The 27,099-nt window shown below is 38.6% G+C and overlaps 1 protein-coding gene across 1 annotated transcript in view; it reads left to right on the forward strand.

Annotated features, from left to right (window-relative positions):
• The window catches only part of LOC145786972 (WD repeat and FYVE domain-containing protein 3-like), a 51,545-nt gene that overhangs the window by 6,994 nt on the left and 17,452 nt on the right, over positions 1-27,099 (forward strand). Inside the window, exons 8-46 of the mRNA XM_082598723.1 lie at positions 865-1,031; positions 1,558-1,765; positions 2,337-2,429; positions 2,710-2,835; positions 3,911-4,053; positions 4,677-4,891; positions 5,321-5,408; positions 5,697-5,830; positions 6,184-6,479; positions 6,815-6,935; positions 7,088-7,159; positions 7,512-7,654; positions 7,897-8,083; positions 8,293-8,386; positions 8,964-9,076; positions 9,545-9,647; positions 11,407-11,579; positions 11,744-11,981; positions 12,375-12,508; positions 12,904-13,068; positions 13,349-13,495; positions 13,642-13,871; positions 14,235-14,399; positions 14,765-14,853; positions 15,659-15,776; positions 16,018-16,322; positions 16,742-16,935; positions 17,339-17,464; positions 17,954-18,136; positions 18,316-18,495; positions 18,949-19,117; positions 19,264-19,335; positions 19,475-19,607; positions 20,092-20,175; positions 20,362-20,450; positions 20,916-21,052; positions 21,223-21,372; positions 21,579-21,674; positions 26,840-26,917. Coding sequence (XP_082454849.1) covers positions 865-1,031; positions 1,558-1,765; positions 2,337-2,429; positions 2,710-2,835; positions 3,911-4,053; positions 4,677-4,891; positions 5,321-5,408; positions 5,697-5,830; positions 6,184-6,479; positions 6,815-6,935; positions 7,088-7,159; positions 7,512-7,654; positions 7,897-8,083; positions 8,293-8,386; positions 8,964-9,076; positions 9,545-9,647; positions 11,407-11,579; positions 11,744-11,981; positions 12,375-12,508; positions 12,904-13,068; positions 13,349-13,495; positions 13,642-13,871; positions 14,235-14,399; positions 14,765-14,853; positions 15,659-15,776; positions 16,018-16,322; positions 16,742-16,935; positions 17,339-17,464; positions 17,954-18,136; positions 18,316-18,495; positions 18,949-19,117; positions 19,264-19,335; positions 19,475-19,607; positions 20,092-20,175; positions 20,362-20,450; positions 20,916-21,052; positions 21,223-21,372; positions 21,579-21,674; positions 26,840-26,917 — 5,758 coding nt within the window. The remainder of the gene's footprint in view (positions 1-864; positions 1,032-1,557; positions 1,766-2,336; positions 2,430-2,709; positions 2,836-3,910; positions 4,054-4,676; positions 4,892-5,320; positions 5,409-5,696; positions 5,831-6,183; positions 6,480-6,814; positions 6,936-7,087; positions 7,160-7,511; positions 7,655-7,896; positions 8,084-8,292; positions 8,387-8,963; positions 9,077-9,544; positions 9,648-11,406; positions 11,580-11,743; positions 11,982-12,374; positions 12,509-12,903; positions 13,069-13,348; positions 13,496-13,641; positions 13,872-14,234; positions 14,400-14,764; positions 14,854-15,658; positions 15,777-16,017; positions 16,323-16,741; positions 16,936-17,338; positions 17,465-17,953; positions 18,137-18,315; positions 18,496-18,948; positions 19,118-19,263; positions 19,336-19,474; positions 19,608-20,091; positions 20,176-20,361; positions 20,451-20,915; positions 21,053-21,222; positions 21,373-21,578; positions 21,675-26,839; positions 26,918-27,099) is intronic.

Raw genomic sequence — 27,099 nt, forward strand, 5'->3', positions numbered from 1 at the left:
CCTTGTGCTATTAATTATCTACGCATAGTGTTTTTGCTAACAATCGACCGTATAGTTTTGCTTACTAATATACCATGACAGTTTGGTCATCTCATTGACGCAGTGAATATATTTATTCCGAAGCATTCATCTTAACCACAATATTAGTCATTTTCTATATTGATTTAACATCTGCAGACGTCGAATCTATGTATCAAAAGAACTGGTTTACTAGCTGGGTTTTCTTAGCGTGTTGCCATGACGACTACACTGCGTACCCTGGCGCATCTCGCGTTGGGCCATCACACGGACATGCCACCATTGAATCAGCGCAGAGAACTTTGAAACAAAAATAATCTACAGCTTCCTGTGTAAAAAAGCTTCCGTTAAAACTGCTATGTGATTTACAGCAAAAACAAAGTATTGCCACGTGTATGTATACAGTATAGTGCCATTGTCACTAATTTGCTGACTCAATTATTAAACATATTTGCTTTTGAGTTGAAATGGTGCGTGTTTGCAAAGTGTTCAAAGTCACGTAACAAAATAATTAAATTCAATTTTATACTTGTTGGCTTTTTGTCGTATCCAAGCACGCCCAGCAGTTGAAGATTTAAATTAAGTGGACGGAAAGACAAGGAAGCCAATCTTCGTGTCCACCTTCAGGCATGTTTTCAAGTGTCCTGCCAAAGACATAGCCGCATACTCTTGAACGGTGTCGAACCAGCGATCTTTTAAACGTCAAACCAGGGCTCTCACCACTCAGCTATGCAGTCAGCCTATCTATTGACTTGCTTTGCATTTAAAGTAGCAGCGGTATCTGTGCGGTACGTTATTATACTTTGATGCTATACGTTCAATTGAACAAACTCATCGTCTTTGTAGATTTGAAAATGCTGCAGTTCAAAGTGATGCCCACTCTAAAGCTCTACTTAGCGTGATTGGTGCCATAGAGATATTAACGACGTGTGGCTTCAACGAACTTCTGCCAGACACTGTGTCGCAACAGTCTTTCCAAACCAACTTCACTGCACCGGTTCCTATCGGAAAAGGTAATTCGTCACCGTTTGCGAACAAAAAACAAATCGATTTGTTGTGGGATAGAAATTTTATGTTTTGGTTTTTCATCTACTGCAATAACTAAAGCTTGCTGGTCTTACCTGTCTTTCCCAACCTTACCTTTCAAGTCACATTCTTTGGTGCGTTTGGTTTTTGAAATGAATCGTAAAGACGAAGAGGCAGACCAACGTTTAAAGACGAAGAGGCAGACCAACGTTTAAAGACGAAGAGGCAGACCAACGTTTAAAGACGAAGAGGCAGACCAACGTTTAAACATTAAGTGTTAAAAAAATGCTGTTCGGAGAGATGTACGGCATGTAGCGTCGGGTTAGCTTAGAGAGAAGAGATACGGGCGATCGTGATTTCTAGAAAGAATTTATTACGAGCAAAACCGGCTGACTTCCACGCGAATGGAAAAACCGTCGCGAAATGAGAAGACTTGCTTAAACTTTCATGCGATCGATGTCTACTTTGCGTATCCTACATATTTTTAAACGACTTTTGTACTTGAAACAACAGGGGAAAGTGTCCGCAACACAAACGCGTTTCAAGTCTTAGAAACCCTCTTTGCCCGCTCTCGAACCACTATCTTGGCCAGGGCTGTGCTTGATGCTGTTTTTGCCGTTTACTGTCGCGATCCAGCAAATTATTTCATATTGACCAATCTCCACACCATGTCTAACTTTTCCGAACGGCTTCCTTCAAAGAATCCAGAAATTTATCCTCAGTAAGTTTTTTGCTAATTTCGATTTTAGTTAAAAGTTTAATCAGTAAAGTGCTGTTAGCTGTTGTAAATTCTTCCATTAATGCTACTTTGAACTGTCGCATGTGACCAGTAAAGTTTTGTTTATTGTTTTGCATTTCCTCACCTCGCAAACAAAGAGAGTGAACTCTAAAGGTGTGCGATGCGTGTCTATTTCGAGTTTGTTTTCATATCGAAATAGAAAGATTGTGCGCTGTGAAATACAGCAACGATGTAATGCTAACAATACGGATCAATTTTCTGCAGATCTTTTCTATTTATCATTAACGTATCTCTTTTGTAAATCCAAGATAGCCATAACAATAGGTAAGAATAGGCGAACAATTGCTCAATGTTGATTGCGACTTCTCGTTACTTGTAATTCCGTCTTTTGTTTGAGCCATCAGACTTCTTACGTCATGCTACGCAATCAACGTGCCGAAGACTGATGTGTAGTTTTTAATGGCGATTCAATAAAATGAGTTGTTGAAATCACCGTTGTACTAGCCAATAGCATAGGAATATGCTTCAAAAGCTTAAACTCTTCTTTTTTCAGGTACTTTGCTATTTTTGAATACATTTCACTGACCTTGGGATTTATACCGAGGAAAGAACTTATCAGTATTAGTTTGCTGTTGAAAAACGACAGGTAAGCATCTAATTTAGACTTTTATCTCAACTTTAATGATGTCAATGTTTTAGTATCATGATTTCAATGAACGTTGAACTTGATGCTCGAAATCTATGTTGTCAGTTTTAAGATAAGTTGTTTCAATGGAAGTTTTGTACTAAATTTGATCTGGTCACAAACACTATTCCCGTTCTTAGAGAAATAGTAGCGAGTACCGACGTCATCCAATAAATCATCAACAAACGTCACAATGTGTAATCATGTCGTTTCGTCATCTTGTTAATTTGTGTCATTTTAGCAACGTGGAATGCAGTATATCGTGTTTAAGAAGCCTGCAAAAGCTTTTATTGAGCAACATCCGTACGTACAGAGATGTGTTTCGCGAAGTTGGTCTCTTTGAAATGCTGATCAAGTGCTTGCAAAGGTATGGTGTTTACAGTACATCAGTGATAGGTTTTACAACCTTACTTTATGATTGTTACTGTAAGCTCCCTTGGTAAAGCCATCACACATAGGTGCGTTAGCGACCGTAGGAAACTTCTGTTCTTTCTCGCAACCCGGTTACAAGCTAAATCCAACCAGCACGAACCAGCCTGATCAAGAGTGCTAGTTGCTGACGTCCCTTTCTTTGACTTGTAGTTCAAATTATTTTTTTCGTTTGTGGAAAGATTACAGTGCAAAAAAAGTGACGTCATTTTTGTGGTGCAAATCAATTTATTTTAAATACAGTCAGTTCCATCTTGTTTAACTTGAAATCGATTTCGATCTGTATCATGGACTTATCTGTATGAACATGTTTAGTCGAGCTAAAGGCAAATGTTTACAAATGGGTTATTAACGTGATAAAAACACAAATGTTATGATGATAAAATAACGCTCTTTAATGACTGTGGTGGCATTGTATGGAATGTATTATGTATGCATATGTGATCGTGTATTTTCATGCTAATCTCTCGACCAATACAGTGTCCTTGCCACTTGTGGAAGCTAGATTTGTTCTTCTAGGAATAGACAACAAGTTAGTGGGCCGCTATAAAGCTAGTTTCGCATCCGTAAAATATATTTGTCTATTGAAAGCAAAGGGGTTGGAGCGTTATAGCCAAAATGTCGTTGGGTTTGGAGAGGAGGGTGATGGAATGGGATAATCACTTTACATTACATCTAGCCTTACTGTTGTTGAAGATGCTGTATCTGTCAGGGGTGGTGATTTATTTTCAGTGGTGGGCTGCATTGCGAAAATCACGTTTACAATACTTTTTTAAAAGTAACGATTTAATATTTTAAATTATAGCAATATAATTTGTCAGTTAGCACAATCTTTGAAATTTCACGTGGTTATCTAAAACTGCTAACCTCAGTAACTTAGAGCTTCTATTTTATATCTACAAAAAAACGACTTTTTTTACATACCTCTAACGTCTACAGACCTTGAATTAACGTAAAGATTGGCGGCTTTTGCATGATCGCTTTTAAATTAATATCTCACAAATTGTTTCCAGATACAGTGCGTTGCTGAAGAGCGAAGTTTGTGGAAGCGACGGAGAGGTTTTGAAGGAAGACATCACCGATAATTACCACGCTTTTGGGAGATCAACCATGGATGTTTTGGTGGAGATGATACAAGATTCGTCAACAAACGCAGGTGAGACATCTACTTGGGAAATTTTGTAACGCAGTTTTTATGTTCGCTGCTCTACATGTTTTGCCATATGAACTGCTTTTGGTATTGAGAAAGTATTAAAATATTTTAGTTTCCATAAAAGAAGTTGTGTCGGTAGTATCATGCAGTAATATATCTTTCAAAAAAATCACTTAAACAAACATGAAAAATATGAACTCAATATAAACATATGAACGTTTATGAAATACAATGGGAGTTATGGTAACCAGGAATGGCCACCAATACCTTTTTGAGTATTCATATGTGTGAGTTGTTCTTAGCAAGGGATCGAACATGCTCCTTGTCAGCAAATCAGTCTTTTTTTACATTGATTTAACGTCTGCACCATGTAAAGTATGAAAGGTTGTGCAAAAGTGATACAGAGTTTCGTGTTTTTTTCATTTTAAGGCTGTAATGACATCTTAATCATTTCGTTTTATCGTGATTGTCTCTTTCACTCCCCATTTTGCTTCTTCCCGAAACATCAGGGTTGACCGACCTCATCATATAAAGGTCTCATCATTCGGTCAAACAATGTGAAGAAATTGTTTTATTGTAGTTTTTTTTTACAAACTGAACCGTACATCATTGTACATTTTTGACAGGAATATTTCGAGAGACCGGAGGTGCCAGATGCGTGTTCAATACGTTGGCTTACAACGAGTGCCGCTATCCCGCCTTGTCCCTCGTTGAAGCTCTTATACTTCAACCCGTGTCTGCTAGTAATGATGACGACATGGCTACTCTACTTGGCTTGCTAAGTACTTTGCCACTCAGCAGCATTCAGTTGAAAATTGATATTTTGAAAAGCTTGGGAAAAGTAATTATTGTTTTCCATTGCGTTTTCAAGTGTAAAAACCTTCGAGCCAAAAACGTGAATAATGTACAGTAGACCTGGTATAGGAAAGAGCTTTTGCTTTTTTTTTTATAAGTATTTCTTATTGTTGTTATCCGCTTTGCCGTCAGATTGTTTTCTGTATTTGAACTGATATTTAAGTTTAGATAACGAATGCCAAATTAATCTTTTGGTTGCTATTTAATCTTACCTTTATCGTGTCTATCCCCGGATAGCAAAATGTATCATTTTTACATTGATTTAACGTCTGCAGACGTTGAATTAATGTAAAAATGACTGATTTTACTGCCCGGAAAGGCCAGTTGTCCTGATTTTATGCACCCGGCAATTCATGCTTTTACCAAAGCAGCAAAATTTTATTGCATCAAAGCAAGTGTTCCACATTGACCACAGGTGGTGAGCAAGAGCACAGCAGGATCGTTGATGTTCCGCAACGTTGGCGGCTTCATAAACCTCATCTCCATCATAGTCGGAATGGAAGGTGAGTGCAGAGAAAATTGGTAAAAAAACAACTTCAAACACTTGAGTGTCGTCTTTTTGTGGCATGACGTAGTCATCGTCTAGAACGATAATTATTTTTTTTGTAAAGGGGAGCGTAAGTTTAAAATTTATGTACATTCAAAGTAATGTTTTACGAACAAATGTTAATAGATGTTGTAAAGCTACGTAGTAAGATCTACTGTAATGTTCTTTGCAAAAGTTGTGTTATAGTCAGGTATAACAACTGTTTTGGGTCTCGCCTCATGTTCTTTCTTGCTACGTTTTGTAGGTTGTATGTCGTACCGGCCTTGTGACTTCTGGTGCGAGCATGCCAAGGATGGCTTTGTTCTTTTAGAGACCATTTTCCACATATTTTCTGTTGCTTTGAATTCCCCCTTCAATGAGAAATATTTTGAGAACGAGGTTGGTATGCTGGTTATAACTTCAACAAGGCAATGATATCAATTGGTTTGAACTTATAAAGCTTGTAGTTGATTGCTCATTGAACCTTAAACGAATGACCGGTGGCGTTTCCACTCCAGCCGCCATATGTCTTGATATGATTACCTTGACAAAGATCTCTTGGTCTGCCTGTAGTCTGTGGCTTCAAATTCGCTATCTTGTTAGGCCATACCAAAGAAAAGCATGAAAAATGCGTTTTCTAAATACATTCAGAATGCTTTATGTGCACTAAGCACTAATTATGTGCACCTACCATGTGCACTAATTATGCAATGTTTTGGAAGAATAAACATTATCAATGAGTACATTTCCAGATCGGTTATGAAGCCTTGTGCTCTGCTGTCAAAGGTTTGGGTTGTTTTGCCGCCGATAAACCGACCTTTGACATAGTCACGAACATCGGCACCGAGCTCCCGAAACCAGAATGCCTCAAGATTCCTTTGCGTGATCAAGCGTCGTCGATTTCAAGCGACGGAGCTGACAACATGACGTATTACAAGAAGGTGCTCTGTTTGTTTAAGCTTCTTCACAAGGTCGCGTGTAACTTGTTCAAGGATGACGTGGAAGCAAAGATTGAAAAGCTACAGCACAGTGTTAGCCGATCCTCAGAGTGAGTGGGAAACTCAATGTAGAGTCTCAATTTTCAAAACAGATGTCTAAATTTTTTCTTGAAATCTAAAAGTTGTTTTGTGTCTTTACTTCAATTCTAAAATTTATTTTGCATTCGTGTGAAAGTAGATAACTACTTATCAACACGTAGCTTTTCAGACAGCAAAATCCGTCATATTTACATTGATTCAACGTCTGCAGACGTTGAATCAATGTAAAAATGACGGATTTTGCTCTTGGTACTAGGACTATTTGATGACACTGATGAATTTTCTTTGATGGCACTGATGACTTCAGTTTTCTGCCAAGGCACATTCACTTCGCTTGTGTTTCCAGATTCTCTGACGACTCTCCGAAAATTGTTCACTTCTTGCCTGGCTACGTTCTCCACCCGAACGTGGTCAAGCTGTTCTTGCAATTGATTCCCTACCTCTCTGTGGAAGGTCAAGATAGCAAGGTGACCTTAATAATACCCTTTGACCATGTTTTCATACGTAATAGCCAACCGAAAAAAAGTTGTGTTTTTGCGTTGGTTTAACGTCTGACGACAGTTGTTTGTGTTATATTTGATACGGTATTGATCTCGTGACGTCATTATTTTCATTTCAGGAAGTCCTCGCGCTACAAATGTATTTATTGAACGAAATTAACTCAGTGTTAAACAACGAACGAAACGAACAGGTTAGTGTTTCCGCTTTGTAATGTGCAAAGTTATCCAACAGTTTGTCACATGCCACCATGCCTACCAACTGCACTTTAACCTCATATTTTCCTTTCGAATCAGCTGGATCTCTCCACCGAAAAGTTGACAAGAAAATGAGTTTACTTGTTTTTTTCGCTTTCATTAAACTCACTTCACTGTTTCAGAGAGCGTCTTTCTTGCGAAATAGTTCGTGTCTGTTCCCAGACACCAAAATCCGTTATTTTTACATTGATTCAACGTCTGCAGACGTTGAATCAATGTAAAAATGACGGAATTTAGTGTCTGGTCTGATCAATCTTGTTTGAAACTTTGGTTCGATTATTCTGTTAGATTCTTTCCGAAGCTGGCTTGCTTTCGACATTGCTGACCGACTTCGAAGAGGCGCTAGTTGACGATCTATCGCCTCTAAATCCAGTTTGCCAAAAGATTTTAGAAAGATTGGCCACCCAGTCTGTGTCTCCCCAAGAGCTTAGGTAAGTCGGGAACGAAGTGTTTCTTAGTTTACGTAATGATAAAATTTATGCTAACCTGCAAAAACATGTAGATTTTGTTTTGAAAAAACATGCAGCGAAGACCCCACAATAGTTTTATACTTCAATCGTCAACGTGGCTTCAAATGTTGCAAATTCTTTTTCCCTTCTTTAAATGTTCGATCGCATTGATAAAAATTGTATGTATTTTACTTAGCCAACATAAAAAGTCCATTTTTCTGCAGAAAGTTACTGAGAATCGGGAGTCCACTACATTGTGAGAATCTGTTTGTCAACAACGGTGCGGTGTCATTGAACAGAGTCAAAAGCTTAGTGTCCATCGCAACCCCTCGTAACGTGGGAATGATAAGCGACATGTCGTCCAGTTACAAGCCCCTCCCTTCTTTCGTTGAGTTCGACATGTCAATGCAGGTTCGTCGGGAAAGGGTGAAGCTTCTCTGTAATTCTATGCAATTTTTAACGTTTTTACTTTTTCTAACAAAGAGCTGTTTTTAGCGAGAAATAGTAAAAATGCTTTTGTCAAACTGGAACACGTGTTTAGTTCGCAAATGTTAAAACTTTGATTGAGTCTGGTACAAACCAGTGCAAACCGGATAGTTGAACGTCAGAGTGTTTTTCAGGGCAACAGCTGCTTGTTCATTCCCAGTATTTTTCCTCAATCCGCCTCCAACCCTTCAGCTGTTGGCGCTTCAACACTTTCAGGCATGATTTTTGGTTAATCAAAACGGCATTATCGAGAAAGTAATAATTACTTTCATTGTAGAACAGTCACTTTCACGCGATCCCACCTGTAAGGAGCATCATAAAAATGCGAAGCGAAAACTGTCAAAACCGAACCTCGACCCGGAACGCTCAGCACAAGACCCCACGAGAACCGCTCTTTTCAGAGTGCGACAGTTCCACTGTCGACAAGTAGGCTCCCGTCATCCCACCGTCTTATAGCTGAACGCTGATGGCATCACATCAAGCATCGCATCAAGCAAGACATCAAGCAAGATTGATGTGATGGAGCAGCTCGCTCATAATAACCGCACTTACTTAGCATAAGATTATAATTTCTTGTCAACTGTCCTTCTCTAAAATTGTATTTTGCTTTTCAAAAACTATTTTTTGCGACTTTACATGCAATTTCAATGTGACTTAAATTAGCTATCTGTTGCTTGACGAAAGATAGATGTAAAATCGAAAAGGTTGGCGAGTTTTTGTTTTAATCACAATGCACGACGTGTGGTGGGGTTTTGTTTGTGATCGTAGAATCAACTCAATTCTATCATTATTTTTCATCTAACAGATGAACGTGTCTTTCCCCCTGCTCACGGAATCTCAGTTGCTGTTTGGTTTTACATCGAAAACTTCTGCAATCTCCAACTTCATCCCGTTCGAATTTTAACTTTGGAAAGACAAGTAAGCGACGTTCTGGTTTGAACCGGTTTTGTCTTGAACTTTGTCTTTGTGTCACTGATATAACCAGATGAGAAATTTGCCATTTTTACACTGAATCATTTGACACCATCTTCTCCCATCACTCAGTTGATTAACACTTGGCCTGTAAACGAAGAATCGACGAGATCAAGCAACGCTTGTTCGACTCTTGCGCATGTCACTCCATCCGTATACGTAATATAACAGCAAGCTAATGTGCAATAAAATGCACCATAGCATTACCAGTTTTCATTGAAAATGTAAATTAAATGTTCTAACCCGTTTGCAACTAATTCTAGGCCGAAACTGTTGAGTCAATGTAAAAATGGTTAATTTTTAGTAGTTTCAAACCAGCTGTATTCATACCAGCCAGCGAATCAGTCCACAAACGTTGCATCAATAAAAAGTGCTGCTTTGCTGGCTGGAACATTACAAACTGCCCTGTTTTAGGTTCTGGCCACTCATCAGAACTTCAAATGCTTTTCAATCAACATTTCTCCGAGACGAAAGAAACTAGTCGTGTCCACGAACGAGCATGACCTAAACAATCTCGGTGAGATTCCGATTTGATGTATTTGTACGGCGGCTTGGTAGGTATAGTGAGTAGCCTCTGAACCGGCAAATTTAAATCCGATAAGGGTTAGACCCAGGGTTGCCATACCGACCTTATTTCTAAGACTTATCCCTGTTTTTGACTTGAGTTCTTATTTTGTCTTGTTTTCAACAATTATAAATCTATCTTTTTTTGGAATATATCAATAAGTTGTATCGATTTGAGAAGCATCCAACATTCCAACACACATCAACTGGACCCTGCTAAGAGATCAAACGATTGAGTACGGGGCCGGTTGGCGAAGAAAATTGATCCGCCAATGGCAATGAAGAATGAGTTATTCGATGAAGTCTCGGCTGTTAATGCTCTGCTCAAGAAGGCTCTAGATGTTTTGTTCCGCAAGGATGAACCTAAGAACAAGTGGTTGAAGATATTTACTAGAGACGAATCTTTTCCATTGCTTCACAAACTGGGTAGCATCATCTTCTCTCTTCCGGTCATCATCATCATCATCATAATCCATCGTCGGTTTGTTCCCCACTAGTGGGGGTGGCCGATTGTTTCTGCGCAGCAATTGCTTTAATCCCTTTTCTCCATTTCACCCTGTCCCTTGCATCTTCCTCCTTCAGTCCGACTTTTTTTAAATTCATCCTTCACTTGTTGTTTCCACGTTCTTCTTGGACGACCGCGTTTCCTCTTCCCATCCACCTTTAGATCTAGTGCCTTTCTAAGAAAACTTCCTTCCTCCCTCCTTATCACATGTCCATACCATCTTACTCCATTTGCCCTTGCCAGTTGGTCTATGGTCTCTCTCATCTCTAGCATATCCAACAATTCTTCAGTCCTTTTTTCCCTTCTCGTTTTCACCCCACACATTGCTCTCACCATTGACCTTTCCGTTCTTCTCAGGATTGCCAGTTCACTCTCTCTCAATATCCATGTCTCACTACCATATAACATTGCAGGCCGCACACAGCTCCGATATACTTTCCCTTTCATCCTTAGTGAGAATTTTCTGCCATACAACATTTCCCCACATTCCCTGAACTTTGCCCAGCCCAATCTTGCCCTTGTTGTCACCGCTGCTTCACATCCACCACTTCCATTTATCCGATCACCCAGATAACAGAAGTCTGTCACTGTTTCTATGCCATGGCAGAACTCATCATCATGGCCTTCCACTTCATTCCTTCCTTTACTGCATTTCCCACAAACAAAACACTTCGCCAATCTTGTTGCGGCTCTCTTGACATTAGCACATCTTGCATGTACCCACTTTCCACATTCCTTGCATTGCATTGAATTTCTCATCAGTCAGTAATGCTTTTTTGGAGCGAGTTTTCTCTCTTGTTTCGGCTCAGTGGGTCAAGGAAAGAAACTGACTTGGTGAAATGACAGTCACATTTCTGCTACAAGTAAAGGTAAACGTCGACCTAAGCTGCCGTGAGATGCAGGAAGTATTTTCTACGAACAAGGAATTGCTGAAACAGATTGTTTCTGGCAAAAGAATTTGGAATGTGATATGTCATGGCTCGTATAAATGCAACACATCTTTGAAACAATATTGTAAGAGCTAGGCCTTAGCCAGTCACCAGACTAACACAAGTTAATAGTTATCTTTTTTACATCGCATCAATGCTTGGCGACGCAAAGCGACGTAGAAAGAAGGACTATTTGTATTTACTGGAGATAAGCCATACAATAAACAAATAAAGAAGTTCAACACTCCCCGTTCAGTTAATTATTTTATGAATTTCAGACCCTGGTGCTGGTGACCTGGAAGAGTCGAAAGAAACCGCTGGTTTTAATATGGAACATGTCTGTGTGGAAGGTCAGTGGCATCATCTGCAAGTGACACTGCACAAGTCAACCGTGTTGAAGCATAGCACAGTGACCGCCTACTTAAACGGAAACGTGCTTGGTGCTTCTAAGGTCAGTTCTCTGTATTTTCTTTTTGATTTTCTTGTCTTTTGAAGCTTGTGCTGTTTTATGTTCTGCAACACAGTTCTGACTGACAGAACATTTTCTGTGCGATTGATTTTTGATCAGGATTCTTGACAATTTGTTAGAATCTGTATTTTTTTCTTTTTTTTCAGTTGCGTTACATCAGTCCTTATCCTGGCGGCTCTTCTCAACAAGCTCTCAACTCTCCTATTGCCGTTCACGCTTGGATTGGCACACCGTCACGCCTCACGGCACGTTCTTCTCTCGTTTGGCGATTCGCCTCTTTGAGAGTGTTCGACGAGATATCATCGTTCCTTCCAAACTCGTCAACGATCCAGACACAACTCGGACCTGATTACGTAGGCAATTACCAGAACGTTCCATTGCAAGGTAAGTTTCCAGTTAGCAAAATTTGCGTTTTTAGCATTATTTTAACGTTATTAGATGTATAAAAAGGTTATCTTCTGCTCTTTTTCTCCAAAACTCGACGAGTCAGCTCACTATTGCACATCATATCCCTAAGTTCGTCTCTTTCTTCCCCTGCATCTCTTCGTCCACCATACCTCTAACAACCAAGCGATGTAGCTCACCTCCAATCTTATCAAAATATGGGCTAACCACGGTAACAAAATCTGTTCTTTTTACATTGATTGTCTGCAGAAACTCGTCTGTCTTTATGTTTAATGAGCATTTTGGTAACATCTATTGGTACCAGACGAACCTCAATTTGCTTCCTTGAAATGCTGTTGCTTTTTCTAATCTCACCACCATTGCTTGTTGTAGATGGCACCTGCAGTGCGGTGTTTGCAGAAGAACATCTCTGTCTTTCGCTTTTACCGTCTTCGGTGGAAAATGTGACCTACGCTTTCATGCAACGAACCAAACTCAAGTTCGACTTCAAGCTACTGGCGGCAAAGGTGACTAGACCACTTCAAGACGTTTTGATTTTCCTTACTACGATGATGTAAAACGCTGAATTAATTATATCGGAAGCAAAGTTGTTTTCTGAATAAATTTTGATATGGGCCACCTGGTGACGTATCAATTTCATTGGTTTTCGTTCACCTTTGTTTGTATTAAAACTAAAACTAGAATAATTAGACTGTCACCAAAGATTAACAAAGGTGTCCCTTGCACATTTTTCTATATTATGTTTAAAAATTAAAAAAACAACAAGTGAAATCGACCAAGAACACACAGTATCATCTACCAACTTATGCCGATTGATTGATGTTTGCAATGTTAAACCACGGAAAGTCTTTCCCTTATACTATCTGTACTGGTTGTAAATGTACCGCATGTCTTTCTCCAGTTGAACATCAAGAAGAATCAAAAGAAAGCGCCTATAGATTTCTATCCCAATGCTTGCGTCCATACACCTGGTGCAGCACGATCTATTGGCGCCTTTGCTTTGGGCAGGAAATACAAGGATGCCCCCAGATACTTTATTCATAAAGGCGTTGGCAGAGTTTTACAGGTACAGTAGAAACTTCATTATCATACCAGATGAGCTTTAGTTTGTGGAGGTTTTTACACTGTAAACAAGACAGAACAAAGTTGACTTGATCGACTTGTGATTTCGTTACCTAAGAATGTAGTTGCATCTGATTTTCATTACATGTTTAGAATCAGGAAGATCGCATCACCTCCCCAGTCCCCACATAGAAAAACGTTTTTTTACATTAATTTGCTGTCTAGGTCGTCATGTTTTGCCTTTCGCATTATTTTACTTCAAACTTTCTTAACTATGTTTTCAGGACGTTGGTGGCATCTCGGTGGCGCTCTACCTTGTTGCCATGGCAACCGACGTTGAGGGCTTATATGCAGCGGTCAAGTTTTTAGTTTGTGTTCTAAAAAGCGACGATCGAGCAGTGAAGGAGGTCGAGCAGACCAAAGGATATCAGGTTTGCTCTTGTACTTTTTTCCACATCTTTTGATACTTTTTGCGCATTTTGATACTTTTTGCGCATTTTTTCTCCATCCTCCCTACGTGTCATGTTCAAATTCTAACGTATTAGCGTCATATCGAAACGTATCGAAATCATCACAGGCACTGGGAATGCACTTAAAGGAGAAGAAGCATTTGCTGAACAGCCACATTCTCCATTTAACGTTTTCAATCGCCGGAACCGTGGACACCGGTCAAGAGGTCTCCACCTCCGTTTCCAACCGCTCTGCATTCGAGAACCTTCTATGTGATCTGGATCTGTGGCACAATGCACCGCAGGAGCTCCATAGATCTCTCTTTGATCATTTTTATGAACTTCTAACTGAATCCAGGTGATCTTTGCTTTATAGAGCTTCTTTAAATGAAGCAAAATTTATTTACTAAAAATTACTTAACCTAGCTGGAAAAACTTCACAAAATATTCAAATGTTTGACGAAAAAAATTACTTTTTTTTATTAAGAGGGCCCTGCTGCACGCATGTTCCAATTCATGCATAACATCTCTTGTCTTGAAAAACCGAGCAAGCCCATCTACATAATGTGACCGATTTTTTTACAATAAAAAATATTGAGTTTTTTCACGTTACTACTTTAGCTTTTTTCACCAAACTAACAATTTATAACAGACGGGTTTCCAACTTTTGCAGTTCTTTATCTAGATTTTATTTGATGAGAAACGTTTGGAATTGTTTCAGTGATCCCCAGGCCAGCCACACAATAATCACTGGATTCAACTTCGTGCAACGGTGCGTCAATTTCCTCTATTCAGACGCCAGTCTCTCGTACACAACTATCAACTCCATTATGAAGGTCATCCAAGCGATTTTCAACACGAAAACTCACAACAAAGACATTATTTGGTTAGTTTCATGTTTGATTTCGATATTTTGTTAACCGTACTTAACTTTTTTTTCAAACTGCTGCGCCATTGATTTTTTGTTTAAACGCTGAAAACTACCGAGTCATGTTGAAAACCTTGTAAAAAAGGCACTGAGTTTTTTTCTCTAGTCTTCAGTTGTAAGAAATCCGATCTGAGAGAACAACCCACTCAGCAAAGCTTTTGCACCACTGCTTTGAAACTGTTTTCGCTGCACCAACTGAAAGCCGCACATGAAGGTTTGGGAGCAGTTATCGTTCATTTACACGCGTTGCGTTTCACGAAGCATTTTCGCAAGAGTTTATAAAAGACATCCCTGCAAAGCTAACATGAATCTCTTTTTTCCAGTTTTGCCCAATTTGCTGTCAGCTTGATAACTTCGCCAAATTTATCGGAAAAGGAAATGCTGCTCTCAAATCCCCGTCAAGATTTTTCAGGTTTGCTTCAAAGCTTTAAATTTTGCAGTCATTCTATCCATTGTTTCTCTATTTCTATGTTAAAATGCATAGTGCAGTTTGGCAGTCAAGTGACCAAAGTCGGTACTATCTTACTTGCTTCAACGTGTCGCTTCAGTTTTAAAAAATCCAATTCAATCTGAATAAGGTTTAATACAACGGATGCTTCCATTGGGAGTGGTGAAAAAGTACTTGATCGTTAAATTTCCATATTTTTATCTGTTTTTTTGTATCATCCTGTTTATTTTTTATAAAGATTTCAATATCTTCCGGTGCATCCGAGCATGGCCACCTGGAAATGCGGCCTGATTTGTCACATTTTGCAGATTTTGATTACAGCTACTGCTAGTGCTTGTCTGACATTTTTTGAGATGTTTTTACTTTTTGCGGTTTCCTAATGACAAAAAACTTTTTTGTTGCCTTGGAGAAGCAGTAGCAAATGAGAAAAAGTAAGTTGAAAAACGCTAAATCAGACTGTTATTGAAAATGAACAGTCTGATTAAAATTTACAAAATCAAATTTTCTTTGTTTTTCAACATTTGAGGATGTTAAAACCTATTGTGTCATCTGGGGAAAAGAATAAAGAAAGCATAAAAATATAATTTTTAGAAAAATTTATTTAAACGTTCGCCCAAAGTTAGAAAAACCTGGAAATTTCTGCAAAATGTGACAAATCAGGCCATATCTTTAGGTGGCCATGATCCGAGTTGGAATACTGTCAGTCTCAGCTGGCATGTTCAAGCCTATAAAGTATTTTCAGGTACGTTATTGGGTTTTCACATTTCAGAGAGTGAAGAAAAAGGCAAAGTGGATGAAAACGTTCTCAGCAAAAGGACGATACATCTTCGAAACATAATTCTGGAATTATTTTTGAAATGTGTCATGGCAGTCAAAGGAAACACGACGTGAGTGTCCTCTCTGTCTATTTTTGAAATACTTTTAAACGACTCGATAATTCCGCCGCCATCAGTAGTCCATCGTATTCATTTTGATGGATACTTTTGTGAAGCATTTTTCATTAGTAGCATCGTTGAAACCAAGAAGATGGTTTGGATGTACTTACGTTGACGACGTTTTCCTTGAGATGTGGCAGTTCAGCGTCATAATTCTTATCAGTGATTAAATTTTCGACATTTTGTTTTTAAGGTTTTGTGAAAAAGTGGAAACCTGCCTTGGATTTGATTGGGTCATGCTGTTCCTCCAATCCCACCTCCACCACTCCACTGTCACATTGACTCTTCGACTCCTGTTTACCATCCTGCAGTGTTCTTACTCAACATCCATCAGCAGCAGTACCGCCGCATCTTCCACAGCTCCCCTCCCATCCACCGGACTCCCAGGATACTCTTCAGTGATGTCCATCATTGAAAGATTTCGATCCGGGGAAAATTTTGGAAGTTGGCTCCAGGGAACAAGTGTCCTACTCGACAAGAAGGAGGAGTCACTCTTGGGTGGGTTTCTTCTGCTTGTCACTATTTGCTTTTTGTTCAAACAAACAAAGAGTGCTCTATACTCTAAAAACACGTTAGTTGAAAAGCTCATGCTCTATATCCTCAGAGAGCACATCAAGTGTTTTTTGCATTGATTCAACGTCGTACGTTCGCTCGTAAATTAGATTGACTTTCAATGTCAATTTTCCAGCCAGAAAAGTAGTCGTTGTTTTAAGTCGATTCAAGGTGTGCAGATAATCGCTAGGCTCGCTATTTTTAAATTTTACATTCTGCTTCTTGAACGAAGTTATATTCGAAATCAAGTAGTCGCACTACGAAAGCAAGTGTTTCATGCGAGAGAAGGAGAATAAAACTTACATCGAGATCACCAAGCAAGCAAACTCGAGGTCAATCAACATCGTTTTTCTCGTCTCATCCAGGCTTCAATCTTCAATCAACCAACGACTTTGCCGCGATTGGCTGCCATCCTGCTGTGTTGCCAGAAGCTGTACCGGTGCCTGGCTTTTTAGCCCTGCAACGTCTGATGTCTTTCCACGCTTCTTCACCTCAAGTTCTTGAAATCCTCTTTCGATTCCTTGTGGGGGAATATGGTTCTTCTGCTGCTTCCAAAAATGTTAGTGATAAATAAATTTAGAAAATAATTTGAGCAGCTTTTCAGCTGATGCTGCGATCTGTCGAAATTGCTTGTTTATTTGTTTATAAGAAAATAAAATCTTTAAACGGATTCAAATCCGCTTGAATATATTCTATTCTACTGAACATCATTACTGAAAGTGAATGAATTATTTTTTCGTCATGGTCATAGACAGCTCCCAGGAACATAGTTCGCGTTATGGATGTGGCGCTGCCTTCATGGCCATACCCAGTGTACGTACTGCACTGACGAAGCCAAAAGGCCGAAACGATGTGCCACTGTCTGCAGTTAAATCTTATGACTACCATTATAAATTACGTTTTCCATCGTTACAGGATGCTTTTTATTGTTTCACGAGCAAATGTTATTTTTTTGCTTCCAGTTCACAATGGAGGATATGCAAACATATCTCAGCACTCGCCACGCCAAGCTGAGCGACACACTCAAGACATTGAGTATTGAGATCTTGCAACTTATCAATGTTATGTTGAGGCAAATCTTGCACCAGGTGCTTTAATTTCTTTGCTTCTGTCTTTACCGACCGCACATCAACGCCTGCAGACGTTAAATCGATATGAAATTGGCTAGCAATGTCATTTAGTTCATCGTTTCATGTCTTTCGACTTTCATTAGTCAGTTATGTTGCAACCAGTTAAATAGTGTCAACTAGGGAATGAAGATCAAGTAATATTGGTTCGAGAATTGCGTTTTAGAGTAATCTACCATTTGTCTGGACCTAGTGGATGGAATAGTAACATGACTTAATCATAATTTGCCTATGTTTAGTAGGAAAGCAGAAACCATCAACTTTCAACCGTTAACTAGGATCAATATCAATGGTTTTAAAACATTACAAGAAAACTACACTGCCGGTCAAACTTGTGATGAGGCTTTCATAGGTGGAAAATTTATATTTTATAAATTACTATTACTAGAAATATTTGAATTTTTATGAGATTTTTTCAAATTTTGCAACTCTTGACTTGTTTCTACCAAGGATTGGAAAGCGAAGGATGAAGACTCTTGGATCATAAAAGACGCAGCTACCATTGTAGGATCATTAACATGGATTTATCAAGAAGATATTTCTCAACTCTCCACCATGTTTTTTTCATCCGAGTTTTTGACGTCCTTCGTCTTAGCTCTCTTTCCTCCAGACAACACAGTGTCTTTTTCAACGGTAGGTCAAACTTATGCGAGTAAAGAATCTTGTTTTTGTGCGTTCATGAAGCAACAGATGTGAGTTAAAATCGACGGATTCAATTGCGAATTTAAGTTTATGTTTTTATTCGATGTTATCTTAACGTTGCATCTACGTAACCTAGCAAATTTAATAACTTTACTGTCTTTTCACCGCAGGAATCATCTACCAAGCAATTGTTATCCTTGGAAGGATTTCTTCCTTTTGAGCAAGAGACGAAGCTAACAGGACATCCGGCCACCAAAGCTCTTCATGATTTCATCTGCAGACTCCTCTGGGATTCGATCACCTCTCAGAAGAACAAGTCCAACATCAACGTAGTCGACGTCATTTTGGAGGTAATGACGTCGTTTTAACCACCAAGATGCTGTGATTACATGGCCATCATGGCACATCTGTTTGCGACAGGGTTGTCAAATGAAGCGGTGTAGGTCATAAATTCAAGCTGTAAAAAATTGCATTTTTGCATCATTTTTGAATACCAGCAATAAAACAGACACCTTTTAATTGCTAGGTTGAGCCTCATATGAGAGATTCACCAAATACCTTTTGTGTAGTCTCATATTCCACGCGTGGCCTCGTCGTCACGTGCTTTTTAGACCCCTCTCGTCCCAGACAACAAAACCCCTCATTTTTGCATTTGCAACGTCTGCAGACGTTAAATCAATGCAAAAATGACGGGTTTTGCTATCTGGGATAGGACTTGCGTGACGATATGCATTTAGTGTGGATGCTTTCTTGGTCTGTTGCTGTTGTTTCGTGTATCTTAGTTCATCCTAAACTTTGTTTAGTTGCCATCTGACAAGTCCTCGTCTACGTGCATGAATGAATACGTCACTGACGTCATCATTCAGTTTATGGACCACCAAGTGCCAAACCTGGAAGATCTGATCAAGTCCTATCATTGTGCCACCTCTGTCACGTATCTCGCTGCCAGGATCGTGGACAAAGTGTGGCAAGGTGTGACCTAAAAAGAAATACGGTTGCAAAACTTTTTGGAAGATGAATTTCTGTGGCGAAAGCCATTTACAGAACTTGATAAATATTCATGCAGTTTTTAGAGTTTTGTTAACTTTGTAATTTTTCATAATCAAATTTTTTTTCAGGTTTGTTTACTGACGATTGCAAGAAGATTTTCTATTTCATCACAAAAATTATAACAATCTGTCAACAAAAATGTGAGTTCATTTCTTGCAATGCTATCTCTTAAACATCTCTTATATGTTCGGTGTTCAACGTTGTTAAAGTGTCTGAAGATTACATTGGTACTACATAATTTGTTGAATTTACGCTGAATACGACAATTTTTGATTCCAGCAAGCACGCACGCATTAACTAGCTTGTACAAGAGTCTCTTCCGGATCATCTTGTACCAGCTCTCTCGTCGCCACTTCACCATATCGGAGCAGATGGGGGTCCTGGATGCGTTGCATTGCCTCACTACCAACAGGTGAGTTGGAAACTCATAAAATTTCGCAAACTCCGCCTTTTTACATTAACCCAACGTTTGCAGACGTTGAATCCACAAAAAGACGGCGTTCCTCGGCAGCACATCCAAGCAGTCATAGCACATCAAGTTTGAAACTTTGTTGCTGTTGTACAACGTAGTTCAATGTTACATTTAGCCAGCTACCAAAACAAGTGTGCAAACGTCAAATGAATGCCAGAACGATGCAGTTTATTCATTAATTTTACTCCAAGTTGGAGAAAAACTCTCAAAACGATCTATAGAAACTCATATGGCGGTATTACCATCCCAGCTAGAAAATCAGTCATTTTTTTACATTGATTCAAAGTCTGCAGTCGTTGAATCAATGTGAAGAATGACTGATTTGCTGGTCAGGATGGCACATTTGAGTAGAAAATGAACGCGTCAGATTGTGAACGGGCAGATTGCCTACCTTGCCATGCTGAGACAACTTGTTTACTTGCAGAAGTATTGTGTTTGGTCCGAAATGTCGTGATGCTGCCTTCCTTGCTTCACTGGCCCATTGCCTCTTCATGATATCCGGCGACAGGTAAAGTCATAATAACTTTGTCATCTTCTTTTATCCAGTTTCGTGTTTATTTGTCATCATGGCTTTGCCAGATTCATCGTTTGTTAAAAACATCAACAGCAGATTTTTCTATTTTCATGGCGTGTTGTTTTTTTGGTTGTTTTAGCATTGTCACACATTGTTTTGATGCCTTGCACTGTATTTCAGCGGAGGGAGAGAATTCGGTCTTGAAGCCGAACAAAGTAACACGACATGGCACGTGACCGACGTTGCTAAGCAACCATCGATCGAATCCGGTGAGTTTTGACTCAAGGTTTTGTTAGTGGTTGTCAGTGAAGCAATTGATAACTTGGTGGTCCACATTTGTGACAATCCCAAATGAAGTTGATTCTGTGTTAATCTGCCCTTATCTCTATTTAGAATTATGCCTACTTTCTGATAGCATAGTCGCAGCGTCTCAAAGTATCTGGCTGAATTATTAATCCTAATACTTTTAAGTGCTGCAAGTGCACCATTTCGTGATTAAACATAGTATCACAATTATTTACATGATCTATGGTTTCTGTTCTTTTTTTGTATAGCAGAAGGCTGATTAACTTTAGAAGTCGACCCAATGAAGCAAAAACAAGTATTTTCAGATACGAATTCGTTTTTAAAAAGTGGCTTTACGTCCAGAACAAAGGACACTCACCGCTATAGGTTAAAATGTTGGTAGTAATCTATGTCGTAGATTTTACAAAAGTTTAAAATCTTTGTTGCAGATGTTGCGCCCGATTTCATTCCGGGGGTGCCATCTACCCCCCAGGAGAAAGGACAACTCCTGCTTAGTAATGCTTCGGCAAGAGTATGGAGCGAATTGATAAACACAAAGAAAGATATCTTGACAGAAACGTTTAAGGTTAGTTTTTGACGCGCGTTGAAATTTGATGTGATTTTTAAATCACAAAGGTGCTCCGACAACTCATCAATCAATCTTGTTTTTTAAACCCAACTTTCACGAGCTTAGTTGTACGTTTTGCAGAAGATTTTTTTGTTTTTTTAATTTTACACAAGTTTCCTCCAAAATAGGTCAATTTTCACGACCTTGGTTCCGAGCAAGCCAATTTGGATTCGGCGCGGCTACAAATTCGAGAAGCTGCTGCGAAATCATGGACGAGCTACATGCTGATGGAAAAGAAAGGCACGGCAGGTGGCAGCAAAGAGTCGCCCCAGCAGCAGGTCGGTTAGACTTGTAGGAAAAGTCATGTCTGCTTTAAAAATCATGTTACTATTCAGCTTGCAAAAATCGGTTCTCTTTACAATAGTTAAACTTCCGTAGACGAATATGCGACCGAAGAAAAATATCTGAGCGTCCGTGTGTTGGTTTTTGCTGTGTCACTTTCTGCTGAGTCATGTTTCAACTTTTCAGTTTTTCTCTTCCTCAGAAACTGATCCATCGAATGAGCAACGTCGTACTCGGAGGGGGACGGAGACCGAAAAAAGAATTCACCAGCAAGCTGGGCAAGAACATCACTGTTCAGGTAGGTCACCTGGAGTTTGTATTAAGTATGCCAGTTTTTACGTTCATTCAATGCCATGGTTTTGTACTTAACACGCAGTTTATGTTTTTTTTTAAACAAATTAGTCTTTTTTGACGTCTGTAGATGTTGAACCAATGTAAAAAGAGGTAATTGACACTAGAAGTTTCGGTCATTTTTAACCGTTTTTCATTCTAAAGTGAATTGTATTTTGTCCCTTTTAAAATCTGGACTAAAAGATTTTACGACTTTCAATCACTTTTATCAAAGTTTACATTGATGTGGCAATTTTTTGATGACATCTGTAGTTTGCAATATTTAGATTAATATTTATCAATACTAAGTCCTCATTTTTGATGGCAGTGTCATTTTGTACTCCTTTGCTTTGCGATTTGCTTTCATAACCATTTTTTTGTAAAACTTTTTCAAACAATGAAATTATTCAACTTTACGATTGCATCAGAAATAGTTCAAATCATAGAAAAATGAAACAATTATTTGTTTACTTTACTCTAGATATATTACTAGAAGTACCGAGCTGTCTTTTTTCATTGTTTTTTATTTTCAAAGGAATGGTATTTCGTCCGTTTTATAAACTGACGTCTTGACTTTTAATCATCGTTGTTAAAAGTTACGTTGATGTTTATGTGTGCAATAGGCACTGTGTCAGATATTGTGTATAATAATTAAAATTCGTTGTTTTAAAACCGCCCTCACAAAGGAGCGTTTGGTTCTTTTTGGTTGTGAAAACTCTCGGTGGTTCCGATGTTGAAAGCCTTGTTTTGTTCCGCAATATGTGTTCGGATTGTTCTTTTAAAGCTTTCACGGTTTTATGTATCTTCAACATGAAAAGATGTTGACACAGGCCGAAGGATATAATATGAAAAGTTACTTTCAGTATCAAACTACATAAAATTCAATTTAATCGACCGTGTCTTGAAGTTGATTCAGATCAACAACAGCGGGTAGAGAACATTGTGTTTAACATCTTGCCGATGTTGTTGAAAGAACTCTCCTAACTAGTAAAGTCACTTTGTTCTACACAACGTCTGCAGACGTTGAATCAATACGAAAAAGACTGATTTTCGCCATCAGACTTGGCTTTGACTGAGGTTGTTTTTTCTACATCGTTAAGTTGTGTGTTCAGCGATTTTTCTCCCGTGACTGGTTTACGATATTTGCTAAACGTGGCAACTTCAATTTCAACACTAAGTGAAAGCAGTTTATTGATAAACTGTTCGCTGTAAAAGTTTGTTCTTCAGACAACCTATATTGTTTTTGCATCGAAGAAGTAATTTCAGCATAATTATTAAGTTCAGTTGAAATTGGCGAGCGGTGTCTGAAAGAGAGATTATTATTTTTAATTTAGAGGAACAACGGATTTCTTTGTTGCCTAGGTTTTAATTCCTTTTAATAACCACTTCCATTGAGAGACCTGTCGCACTTGTCCGCCTGGTACTGCTCCACATGCAACTCAACGTTGTAAAACGCAGATTAGACGTAAAAACAATAAAACACAAATTCAAAGATCAGTTTGCGCGCATTTAATAAAATCCATCATTTTTTCGTTGATGTGTTTTGCGAGCTAGGTTCAGGCTTCAATGTCTGAAGTATTTTTCTCCAAGTTGAAGTGAATTTCTCTTGAAATAGTCACCCAACCTGTACGATCTGATACGGTTGAATCAACATCATTTTGATGTATTTTTACCATTGTTACTTTACATGATGGGATGATAAAATGCTGTTTAATGATTGTCTTTGAGACCTACGGTATTATTGTGACTTATAACCTCGTTGAGTTAAGAAGATTTTCTGACGATCTATGCGCGTATCCGATTTTGTACGAATGTAATTTCACATAGCAATTAGACTACTACTGTCTCTAAAATGGGTCCTTCACGATTTCGAGTGGCAAGTTAAATTTTAGCAGTTTTTAGCAGCAAATTTTTTTAGTGTTCACCGGCTTACAATTGGAGCGAGGAAACTTTAATCGGTTGATTGCGTTTGTCTTTTTACGTAGAATATTTGTCTGAAAGGGTTAAAGTGGCGTTAATATGAAAGCATATCTCTAAAAGTCATAGTCATTGACAAGCACGGGATTGTTTGTTTTGTTACTTTAATCTCTTCTTACCCTTGAAAATCCAGGCAAACCTTACTCTGGTACACATTAGGTGTGCCCCCTCCGTTGAGATTTGTGTTCTACACAGTCCTTTATTTAGGCGTTGGAATTACAGTTCATATCTCACTTTAAATTTTGTGGCAATATCAAATCAAGTCACACGATGAAAATTTGAAGCAATTGTTTTAGATTTAAGTGGAATATGTCATAAGATCGTATTTTTTTGTCATCATTTGATGGCCATTTAAGCTTGGAACTTCACTACAACGTTCAACCAATTTTGAAAATTTGATTATGTTATCTTTTGGCTTATCAACTGTTAGATTTATTTTTGATCAAAATTTTTCTTTGACCATGATTTTTTCAACGTTTACAAACGTTGAATCAATGCAAACACACAGTTATTGCTAACTGGCATCAACTCTAAAGATAAACTCTTTTCCAGTCACTTAGTTTTCGCCACTATTGGCTTGACCATGCGTGTCTCTTGAAATTGACTCCACCACTGTGAATGAATATAACAAGTTAAACTGTTAAAGCATCTATGAGACTTGAGTCAGAGGAACCCAAACGTTTGTAAATGGGGGCTCGAGAAAAAAAGCTTTCTCAAAGAAAGCGAATAAGTTTCTTTTTAGCACTTGTAACAAAAGTTTTGAAATAACTTAACGGAGTATACATTTCTGAGTAATTGCTTTGTGAAATGACTATGCCAAACGTAAAATGTAGCCCACTACGCTTATGTAAAATGCCTTTTAAGTTTTCAAGGAAAGTTTTTATTATACTATTAAGATAAATTTGACGCTTTCAACATGGTACAACAACAAAATATTGCACAAGTCCAATTTGTGTGCGTTTGTTTTGTCAGCATTTTGTCTGCCTAGTCACAGTGACCGCGTGGTGCAGATTAAAACGAGACAGGAGCAAATTTATTCTGGCGTTTTGTTTAGTTGAGCCAGGTTAATGCAATATATCAACAGCAATAACAGGCAAGGTTTATTTCTATGATATCACATGAATCTATCAGAACAAATTGCTGAACTGTTGCGCAGCTGTTGTATCTGTGTTGTTTCATGTTATCTTCCTCAGTTAACCAGTCAAGTAGACTGTTTTGGCGGCAGAAACACGACAGTTGCTTTCTTGCCTGCAGGCCTGCACTTCGACCATTTTTTCCGGCAGACGAAGCCCAAATTTTACATTAGTTTTGCGTTTGCTAATATTGGAACGATTTTATGAAAATCATGTTATTGCTTGGTAAGGCAACTCACCAACTCAGTTTGACCGCGGATCTAGACAAACACATACGACAATGAAAAAAGCAATTCAAAACCGCGTGCAAAGCATACTGTGATCATTTCTTCAAGCTGTAGCCCGAGCGGTTTGTTGTTGTTGCATGTCTGGCGTGTTTTTTGCTATCGATTACGTCACAATTCGGGGTTTTAGGCAGTTGGACAAATAACCTATTCGAGTTCGTTTGTTTTCACTTGGGATTTGTGAATAAGCTTGCAGTGATATTGTTGTCAAAGCATGGGTAGAGTGAGGATGGTAGTAGCTGTAAGCTTGTGACTGGTTGGCCGAATGTTATATCAAGCAGCCAGTGCACATTGTATGATCGATATGAAGACAGATTTTTGTTTCACATTAAATGTAATAATTGTTTAAAGCTCGTATAGTCCGAAAGAAATAGTTATATGAATAGAACTTCTAGTATAGCAGAAATTTTCTTTAGATTAAGTCCAAGTATAAGTTTACAGCACCGCGACACAGGTTATTCACTAGAATGGCATAGCAGTTAGGAGAACTGTGTAGACACAGATTCAACGTCTTTGTTGTCTAAAAGTGACGACAGACCCGAGCATGCTCGTCGCTATGATTGTTTTTGTATTGCTAATGACGTAAATAACTACGCTGAAATTGACAGTCGAGTTTTGTGTCGCCATAAATGGTTTAATCATTGGTCAATTAACAAAATAATTGTATCCGAATCATTTTAACAAACTTGCGTTAATGTGAGCTCTCTTGATTAAGCAGTTTTGACACTGGCGTAAATTGCCTTAGGCATATGTGCGTCTTCGAGTATGTTGACGAATGTAGCTTTTTGTTCAACATAAAGGTGTTTTTATGAGTAAACGTGTGCTTTATCATTCATTTACTGCAGAAGAAAGATTAGAAAGACAGTGTCCTACACTGTAGCATGTCTGGTTAGCGACGATATCATGAACAAACGCAACGGATTTATTTCAGAGTTTTGAATTATTTATTATCAGTCAAGTGTGTTGTTATTTATTAGTTAACTTATTTGAAAAGACGAGACCATCTGACAAAAGCAGCCAAATGAAGGCAGCCATGTTTCAGTTCAAGCCGCTGATTTTTAAAACTCCTCCAGAAACCAGCTCAGCGGAACAAAGTTGTCGTGACACTGTGACCCCCTCCACTCCATCTTCGTCCCCCTTTGAATGGATGGCTCGTAAACGAATGTCCCTGTCATTTTCATCCGATCAGAACAGTTCAAGCGGTAGCCTCCAATCTCCTAGCTTACAAAGAGATAGTCCTGTCAAGACAATGGTCAATCTTATTGAAGATTTCAAAAAAGACTTGGAGTCAGCTTTAAGACTGCGTGATGTATTTATACTGGAAGAAGACAGTGGATTTACTGTTCTACAGGTTGTGATGCTTTTCAAGATTTTCACAATTTAGCGTATGTTTATAAATATTTCATGTAAATGTTAGTATATACTGTATAGTTTTAGACCATGCTGCTGTTGACACATTATACAGCCTGAATTTAATACTACACTGGCAATGTTTATGGTGACAAGGTTGTTCGCACAGTACTCTGCTGCTTTGTGAGTACGTCTTTCAGTCTACCGAACAGAAAGCCTACCAAGACTGAACATGGATTTCAAGGAGTTTCATTTTATTTACGAGTAATTTATTGGTTTAGCGATATAGTAGGAAAACTTGCTTACTAAGACATTAGATTGTAACATAATTTTTTTTATATCCGTTTTTGATGTTGTTCTAACCAATGTCGTTCTACTTGTCCTTGCAGGACAGCCACATCTGGACTCTCAATCATATATCTGTTGTACAAAGTCTCGTGCGGTTGCAATACAATGAGCATGAACAAGTAAGTGATTGTTGTGCGGGCTTAATGACCAGTGAAGAAAAAGTACTGTGAGAAAAAAAATCACAAGCAATTTGATTGAAGAAAATCGGTCGTGTTTTGTTATGGATTTTGTGATAGTTCGTTGTTAAAAAGGTATGTTTTAATGGATTTTTAGTAATGCCTAAAAGCACATATGGTTTTTA

This window comes from Aplidium turbinatum, chromosome 17 (assembly GCF_918807975.1).
Source record: "Aplidium turbinatum chromosome 17, kaAplTurb1.1, whole genome shotgun sequence".
NCBI lineage: Eukaryota > Metazoa > Chordata > Ascidiacea > Aplousobranchia > Polyclinidae > Aplidium > Aplidium turbinatum.